General features: G+C 49.6%; 1 protein-coding gene across 1 annotated transcript in view; it reads left to right on the top strand.

Moving 5' to 3' along the window:
• PODXL2 (podocalyxin-like 2) overlaps positions 1 to 6,972 on the top strand; it is a gene marked incomplete at its 5' end in the record, with an annotated part of 19,012 nt that extends 12,040 nt beyond the window's left edge. The window contains 4 exons of the mRNA XM_010143328.1: positions 2,841 to 2,997; positions 4,528 to 4,589; positions 6,243 to 6,422; positions 6,763 to 6,972. Coding sequence (XP_010141630.1) covers positions 2,841 to 2,997; positions 4,528 to 4,589; positions 6,243 to 6,422; positions 6,763 to 6,972 — 609 coding nt within the window. The remainder of the gene's footprint in view (positions 1 to 2,840; positions 2,998 to 4,527; positions 4,590 to 6,242; positions 6,423 to 6,762) is intronic.
• Between the last annotated feature and the right edge of the window lie 1,944 nt (positions 6,973 to 8,916).

Raw genomic sequence — 8,916 nt, 5'->3', positions numbered from 1 at the left:
AGGACAGAAATATTCCTGTTCGCCACAAAGGAAAGAGTTGGTGGAGAGAGAGAGATGATTTTGCTCCAAGTCTAGCACATGACAGTCCCATATTGGGTTTTGACTACCTTCTGGCTGCTAGTCTGTGCCATTCGGTACCTGGATTGTCATGAGACATGAGAACTTTTAACATTGCACCTCTTACTGGTAGGAAATGTGGCAGCATTAAAGTGCGATTCTCCTTCCCTCTCTTCCTGTTCCTCCCTCTCCTTTCAGGATGTAGTAACATTCCTTTGATGGCTCAGAGGAGCAGGGAGTCCCCATTTGCAGTGTGAATGGTTCAGTGTCAGGCGGCTGTCACCAACCTCAAGTGCCTCTTCTCCCCACCCGGATATCTTGTGTGTTATCTGGTCTGCTAACCAGCCACGCGCTGCTAATCCAGTGCCTGTCCACCCGTCCCCATAAAGCTGCAGTTAATTCATGAGCCCAGAGCCCCTTGTGTATCCCTGGTAAAAGAACTTGTTCACCTCTGCCAGGCCTTTTATCAGGCCTTTAAAACCAGTTGTGAAAGGCCTGGGGTCAAGGTACCTTTCAGAATTCTAAGAAATGATTACGAGCTTGACAGCTCGAGACCAAAATGTTTCACTGGGGAGCTGCGCTGTGGTCCTGTGTGTCCGCGCTCTTGCTTTGTGCGGCTCCTGCTCTGGGCAGAGCTGGCTGGTTTTGTTACTGCAGGGTGGCTCTGACCTATTTCCACTACTGGTGAGTTGTTAGGGTTGGCTTTTGGGTGATGTGGGGCGTTTTCTTCATGTGTGGTGGTTTTCTGGAATTTGTTTGAAGGTGAGCTTTTGGGGGACAAGGAAAACAGGGGAATACCTATGCACAATAAAGCATGCTGACTACTTTAAGAGTAGATGAAAAGTCAATCTCTTTCCTCCTGATTTAGGGAAACCAGTTTGCTCTTTGGAAGGTTTTAAGTCCTTATGCTACAGTGCACAATTGCAACTCACAATCAGTCCCTGAAAACTGGAGTCCTGCTGCCCTGTTTCCTCCATGTCCTAGTCCCCATTGTTCTTTCTCCCATCTCTGTGGAGTTTAAATGCTGGTTAGTTTTGTAATACGTAGTAGCTTCCTTCCTGTGATCACTTGTGTTTAAACCACTGAAAGGGCAAAACCCAAAAAGCCAATGTGCAGATATCTCTTGACCAAATCATGTCTCTGCTGTTGAATCCTCTGTCCTGCCTTGCTGAAAGAAGACAGTGCCCTGGGATAGGCAGGGCTGAACTGGTTTTCTACTTAATTTTGGGTTTCAAAACATATTTCCTGGTGAACGATTAGTGCTGTCCTCCCCCTTATTCAAAGACACACTTGTCAACATACATATTTGACATGAACATGGCTTCATTCCCTGCCTCCTGTTCTCGCTTTGCATGGCTGAAGCTGGAATCAAGCTCTTCTCCTTTCCACTGAATTTGATGCATTTTGTTTCCTACCCATGGTAATTGCCTCAGTTTGGGCATCTCACCTGCCCTCTACCTGTCCCTTTTGTTCGCTGGTGTCTGTCTGAGCCCTGTGGCATTTGGATTTCCAGGGTTTCACGGGAGAACCTGCACTGCAAGTGCTGTGGTTCACGTTACTGTGAATGAGGATTCCTCACATATTTCCTATGTTTGGTGCCCTGATCAGGTGTGGTACCGAATCCCACTGAAAACCCAAAGAACAAGGAAGGGGGACAAGGGGCTTAGCCCCTTCCAGAGGTTGCACCTTGTGCTTTAATATTCTTCATAGCTCCAGGCTTTTAGCTGCTGCAGGGATGATGTCTGTGTTGCTGGGCAGCCTGTTTATCTTTCTAGTGGCCTCTGGGCAAGGGATTTGCTTCAGTCTCTCTCCAGGCACATTTCCCACTCGATATTCCTGGGAATTTTGCCCAAGTGAGGACTGCAGGATCTGATCCAACAGTGGTACCTGGCTATGCATCGAGAGGTGGCTCCACCTTGGTCTGTGTGTGTTCAGTCTCCTTCACAGGTCCTTTTTCTCCACTATGGTGAATTCATCAGTGCTCTGCAGCTGCTGCCTTCCTCATCTAGAAACATTTCTCCTCTGTCCTCCTCCTGGTCTTGGGCTCACCCTCTTCTGCACCCCCAAAACGGAGCCACCTGCTGGCAGCGGGGGTCGTGAGCTGGAGCCGCAGCTGAGCAGCATGCTGCTGCATCCTTGCACTGCTCCTCCCGCCTCCCTGTGCTGAAACCCGTGCCCTGATGAGACGAGGCACTGGCAGGCTCTTGTGATTCAGGCCCCAGTCATTGGTGTCTTTTCCAATTAGGCCATTTTCAGCACAGGCCTGTGCCTGCCCTGAGCGCTTCACGTTTCCATGGCAACAAGAGCTCTCCATTTTATTAATCATCTGTGTGGCCTTCAGGTTGGCATGGCAACTAGAGATAAGAATAGAAACACAGGAGTGCAAAAGCAGCAGAAGAGCCTGCTGAGGGATGGCTGGAGCACGTCAGGATGAGCGGCACCAGCTGACCCGGCGCTGGCTGCAGGGAACAGCCTGGCTGCTTCCATCCTGCCTTACATGATCGCGTCGCTTCAGGATCCCTGTGTGCCGGGGAGCCAGGCTTGGCACAGTGTGGGGTGTATCGTGGCCACAGCAGCCAAGGAGGAGGGTTGGTGTGTCAGGAGATAATGTGGATCCAGTCTGGGGCACTGGGGACGTGTGGGGAGCGTCGCACCAGGTTTACCATTGCTGGCTTTTGGGTACACCTAGCTCAGGGGTCTCAGCCACGCAGCTGTGCCAGCCCTGCAGTGCTACATCTGCCCTGTTCCACCCTGTGGTCACCAAGGTTCCTTTCCTGTGGCAGGAGGAGTTTCGGTTGGAGAGGGGTCCCCAGCTGTTGGCTCTGGTGGAGGATGCCTTCTCCAGACAGGCAGATGGACTACAGGACCGCTGGCTGATCTCTCTGAGCAAACCCAGTGAGAACGACAAGCACTTGCTGATGACGCTGGCAGGGGAACAGGGTAAGTGTGGGGAGAAGGAGCCTTCCCATGATGGAGGGTGTATTTAAGGGACTCTCAAATAGAGCTGTTTAGCCCTGTTGGAAGGAGCTTTGTGTTAATTGAGGGATGGAGGGGAACTGAGGTCATAAAACTTTTTCTTCACATCTGCCTCTGGCTTGTCCCTCACCACTTGCTTGAAGCTCCATCTTCTGTGCTTTGCCTCCTGCTTTGCTCCCTCACTCAAACATCTTTCAGCTTTCTCCCAATGCTTGTATCCTCTTCTCCAGGGGCAGGCCACCGCATTGGCAGGATGTGACAGCCTGCTCTTAGTTCACCTCTTAACCACTCTTAAGTCTTGTCCAAACTGGGCCAGTCCTGACAGTGCCTCCCCAATAAAACAAAAGCTGACAGCGAAAGGTGAGCTGGGTTGGAACATTTACCATCTCTTTAATCGCCTTCTGGAAGGGGATGCTTTTTCTGTGCTGCTTCTGCTGCCTCTTAGTGACAGGGGCCGCTAATGTTGACATTGTGGCCTACATGAAAAAGAAAAATCCAATGGTGTTCCAAAATGCCCCACAGTGACAGGAATACAAAGCTAACATTTAAGTGGCATTTGCTATAGCGATGCCTTAAATCGTTGCATCTCTCCCAGTGGCTGGACCGTGTGCCAGTGAATGCTTTGGTGAGCATTTGGTCTTCTAAAGGAAAACCATCATGCCATGATGAGAGGGGACATCCTGGAGAAGAAAACAGGTCTGAGTTCCAGCAGCACAGCCAAGCTGGGAGATATCCCTGGGTTTAGAAACCTCAGGAACCAAAGTATTTTCTGCTCTGAAGAACCGCGCTTTTGTTCAGTTCCTCTTTTTACTGCCATGCAAGTGAATGGAGAAATGGTTCTCAGCCTCTAAATCCTTCCTGACCGCTCCTGTTCACCTGCCTGGGAGCTGCTAGGGAAGGAGGGTCCCAGGAGGAGGTGGCTCAGTGTGGGCTGGTGGCTCCTTGGTTGAAGCTGTCTGGTGCTAGGAGTGAAGCTGTTACAGCCTGTCTCCTGCAGCCTCTGCTGTTGTGCCAGGCCCACCACCTTGCAAGGGTGCTCTGCAGAGCAAAACACGCCTGCTAAAGGTTGTGATTGGTAAGTATGGAGCTCTGTGGGAACATCTGGAGTGCTGCAGCTCAGGACCAAGTCGTACTGGATGGGGAGGGTGGCTTTGGCAGCACAAACACCTACCTCCGTAACTTTTTTGACATTGCTGCTTGCTCCCAGAGCAGACACAGATACTGAGAGCTTCTGTAGCTGTGAATAGGGCACCTAGGTGCCTCTGGTTATCAGTACATGCCTGAATTTTTCCCCGCCTTTAAAGAGTATTTGGAGTTATCCTTGGCTGTGGTCCTTGCATTCACTCAAGCTCCTAACATAACACGCATTCACAATGAACAAATCCGTGCATTCCCCTGCCTCCATTCCGCTGGGGATTTCACAGTGATGAGTACATCTGACTGAGCTAACCTGAGCTGAGAGCTGCTCTGATCACTCCTCCTCCCTCTTTACAGGCGTCATCCCTACGAAAGATGTTCTCATGGCACTGGGGGATGTTAAGAGGAGCTTAGCCGAGGTAAGAGCCTGTCTGTCTGCATCCATTTGTTAAGACTAGCTATACGATTAAAATAAGCACCTTGAAAACTGGGAGCATATCTCAATCTAACCGAGAGCTGAACCCACAGCAGGCAAACAGATGAGTCAGACACTTGGCAAACTCCCTTCTCCCCTCCATGGTAGCTGCCAGGCCATCAAATGTCTGTTCCTGTTAAGAGAGTAACTATGGGTTATTCTCTCCCTGCTTTTCTGGCTTGGTTGCGAAGCTGCTTTTTGCACATTCATTTTGCTGGGATACTTGGTCTCATCCCTTCTGCACTATTGCCTGTGGCGATGCGTGTGGCCCTGCTCACCCTACAGCTGATTTGCTTGCATTGGCTAACCTCTGTAGCTCAGGTTTTGCTGAAGGATGTGGGAGAGGTGCCTGTACTAAATGGGACGTGTTGACGCGCTGTCTTCCTGCAGTCGCTGCGTGAAGGTCTGCCCTGCACTCCTTTAGTCAGCTGCCTACACGAGGGCAGGCAGAGGACCAGACACAATGGATGCCCGGCTCTGCCAGCTGCTTCTAGCACTCATGTATACCCTTCTAGCCCTGGGCAGCTTGGAAGAGGATAGGGATGAGGACAAATTAGTCCCATAATCTCTGGCTTTGTCCCTTGCACTTATGGTGTAAGTAGGCATTGAAGACCTGATTCTCCTGGAGTTTACACTGCTGGAGTAATTCTGCTGATTTGAGCAGCAGAGTTGGGCCACTGCCTTGCTGGCTCTCTGCTCTCAGGTTTTTCCCTGACCTAACAAACTGGTGCAGTTAGACAAAGCAAATTAAGTGCTCAGTGCTGCATTGATTGGCTTACACCAGAGAAAGTGTGAAAAGCCAACCCTGTACAAATTGTGTGACTGAAGTGTCAGCAGCTAGAACTGTCCAGAAAGGAGAATTTGTGTTGGTGCAAGGTTTGACTTTGCAACTGTGACCCCATGTTAACATGCATCCTACTGGAGCAGCCTTGCCACATGCTTCCAACGCTGTGGCTCTAATGAATGAAACACTGCTCAGGACACTGACCTTGTGCTAGCATGAGATTGGAAGTAGGAGAGAGGATATTCTCATACGCCCATCATGCTTACTATCAAATTGATGTGATCTGCCAAGTCACTGGGACCGACATTGGTCTTTGTTTGCTGACAACCACCGGGGGCCCATTTCCATGGCAGCTTTTTGGATCAGTGGGTAGCTGTCCACTTTCAAGACCTTGGAAAGGTCACTATGCCCTGTTAGGAGCCGAGCTTTAATGGGAACCTATTTATTATGGTTACATCCTCTCCCAATCAGTCACCACAGCCTCAGCACCTATCAGGTCCATAGTTTCTTATGGGAACTCTTAATTTTGGGCAGTTTCTCCTGTGAAAGCCTCCTTGTCTTGCACATGATCTTGATCAAGATAAGATTGTGCCTACTGTCATTTGCTGACATGTCAGCTTTCATGGAAGAAGGTGGTATATATAGTTATGTGCCTTCTAGTCATGTAAGAAAGCGTACACCCTGACTCTCCAACCCTGGCTTTTAGTTCCTCTGCCCACAGTGGTGGTCCTGTACTTGGGCCCTGGAAAGTCTAAACAGGATCCCACCTGACTGTAAGCCAGGGGATTTAGTGTACCCCTTTCTTTCTTCCAGATTGGCATCCAGAACTACTCAACCACTACAAGCTGCCAGTCACACCCCAACCAGACACGCAGTGATTACGGGAAACTCTTTGTGGTACTGGTGATCATTGGCTCCATCTGTGCCATCATCATTGTGTTGGGACTCATATACAACTGCTGGCAGAGGCGCCTGCCCAAGATGAAGAACATGGTAAGCGCTGGATCGTGGTGAAGGTGGCTAAACTCTTAGCCCTTAGGATGGAGGGAATTAGAAAGTTAAGAGGGAGATTGTTTTCCCCTGTCCACTTGCAGGACATGACTGGGTACACTGCTGGAACAGCAAGGGAGCCCATTCAGGCATGGGAGAGATGCAAACCCATCTCTTGCTGTGCTCAGGACAGCTTGTTTCCACTGCAAAAGCTCAGTCAGGAGCAAATTTACCTTTTCTGCTGACCCTGCAACGTCCCCAGTGACCCTCATAGCTTGGCCTGATTGTGCTTTTCAGCAGCATTAAGTCCTGTCTCCATTTGTGGTCCTCTTGTCCTTTGCAGTCGCATGGCGAGGAGCTGCGCTTCGTTGAGAATGGCTGCCATGACAACCCCACCTTGGATGTGGCCAGTGACAGCCAGCCGGAAATGCAGGAGAAGAAGCCAAGCGTGAACGGTGGAAACACCATCAACGGCCCTGACAGCTGGGATGTCCTGATTGATAAGCAGGCGAGCGAGGATGTGGATGTGTTTGAGGAAGACACTCATCTTTAGAAAAAGAAGGGAGAGAACCACCCCCTTAAATACACTTGTCTCTCTCCTATCTTGACTGTTGGACCATGGTGGCAGGTGGCTTCTCAGGAACTTCTTAACAGCTTGGAAAAGGTCAAGCTTTTGGGCAAGTTTTCCCAATAGAAGTCCTGCGTCCACATCTAAGGCTTGGAGCCAGGAGGATCACTGAATGAACAGAGGGAAGTGGGAGGGTGGGTTTGTAAGTCTCTGTGTGTGCGTTCCTATCACCAACGCTTTCACCACCTTTAAATGCGCTTACTGTAGCTCTCTGGTAGACACGGAGAGTGGCTGGGCTTGAGAAGCAAGGTGGTGAGGCTAAATCTGCCGCCACGAGTCCAGCTTCAGGGAGTAAATTCACTTTGGGAGTCCAGATCCTGACCTTGAGGTCATGTTCAGTCCCTGTGGGAGCAGTAAAATCTGTGCATTCTAGGTGGAGGGGAGCCAGGACTCAGTCATGTCCTGGGCAGAGTTTGCATTCCATGTGTGAAAAGTTTTCTAGTGCTCTAACATTCAGCTGCTAATGAGATGGGCTGATGTTTACACTGGGAAAAACATCCCACTATCATCTCATTTCCCCCCCAAACAGCTCCACTCCCCTTTTCTGCTCCGCAGCTCCAAGCTGATTTTGCAAAGTGTGAGCATTTTACCCTTGCTTGACTGGTTGCAGAGAATCAGTGCCACGGTGCAGCATCTTAGCTGGAAACTTGCTTTAGGTTGGAGAATTCCTCGGTAAGGATATTTACATGCCTCTGTCACGCAACAGCCTGTGAAACCAGCAGCAAAATATCCCTTGTCTAAGTGTCAGTTCTAGACCAGCAGGCCTTCTCCACTTCCGTTGTATTTTCCAGGATAGTTTGGTTTCAGTTGGTCTTTTTGAGGTAAGTGTAAAGACTATGTGAGACTTTATGAATAGGGAGAAAAGTAAAAACTCAGATTATTTTCTGGTCCTTTTGTTTCCGTTTCAGCATCCATTTAAGCAAGTGTAAAAGCCAGTTCAGATGAGATGAGAGTCAGATCTAAGGGCTCCCCGATGAACATTTCTCAGGCATGCCTCAGGCAGCTTTGAGCCTCCAGCTCCCTGAAGATGTGTGATAAAAGGCACGTGAATATGCGTAATTGTTCTCCGAGCCCTGCCTAAACTGAGACTGTCAAGCCTGAAATCCCAGAACATTTATTTCTTTTTGTTTCCCTCATCAAGGGATTGAGGGACTTGCTTCTGTCAGAGGCAACAGCACTCCTCTCTGTTACGCTGATCTGCACGCTTGCTTACTGCAAGGTGCAGCTCCCGTTTGGTCTTTAAGGGAACCTTTGTACAGAAAGACCCCAGATATGCAGCCTGTAAATCTGCCCCTGTATGTATAGATATTTTCAGCATGTTCATCCCTGCTGTGAGTGCCTAATGTCAAGGTACAAGAGTCTGTTGTTTCATTTTGCATAGCGCTTTGCATACAAACTGAATCACAGCTCGCCTCGATGTAGGGCCACGTTGGTATCAGTCTATTAGGAATTCAAGAACAATGATAGCCTTTGGTTTTCTATCCACATTCCAGTTTTCAGTGTTTTTTATCCTGCCTCCATACTTTTCCCTCAGTTATGTAGGAGACAGTGATCATGTGCAACTTTTGAATCTTGGTAAGGTTGCAGAGATGCCCAGAAGAGTTCCCTCTCCTGCCCCAGCAGCTGGTAACGGGGGACAGTCCATGTCCATGGACAGCCACATGTGGCCCTTCTCTGGCCACCCCTTGCCGACGGCTCCTGCTGAGTTTGATGGGTCTGTGCAGTGAAACTGCACGAGTTCAGTGGCTGTGGTGATGGCAGTTTGGGGCTCGGGTTTAAATGCAAGTTGTTGTTATGATGAGTAAGTTAAAAGCATGGAGGTAAAATTTGAGTTTGTGTAGCACTTAGCGTAACGGGGCCTGGCCTGGC

Source organism: Buceros rhinoceros, unplaced genomic scaffold, assembly GCF_000710305.1.
Source record: "Buceros rhinoceros silvestris isolate BGI_N320 unplaced genomic scaffold, ASM71030v1 scaffold19719, whole genome shotgun sequence".
NCBI lineage: Eukaryota > Metazoa > Chordata > Aves > Bucerotiformes > Bucerotidae > Buceros > Buceros rhinoceros.
This window is presented reverse-complemented; position numbering and strand designations above follow the sequence as displayed.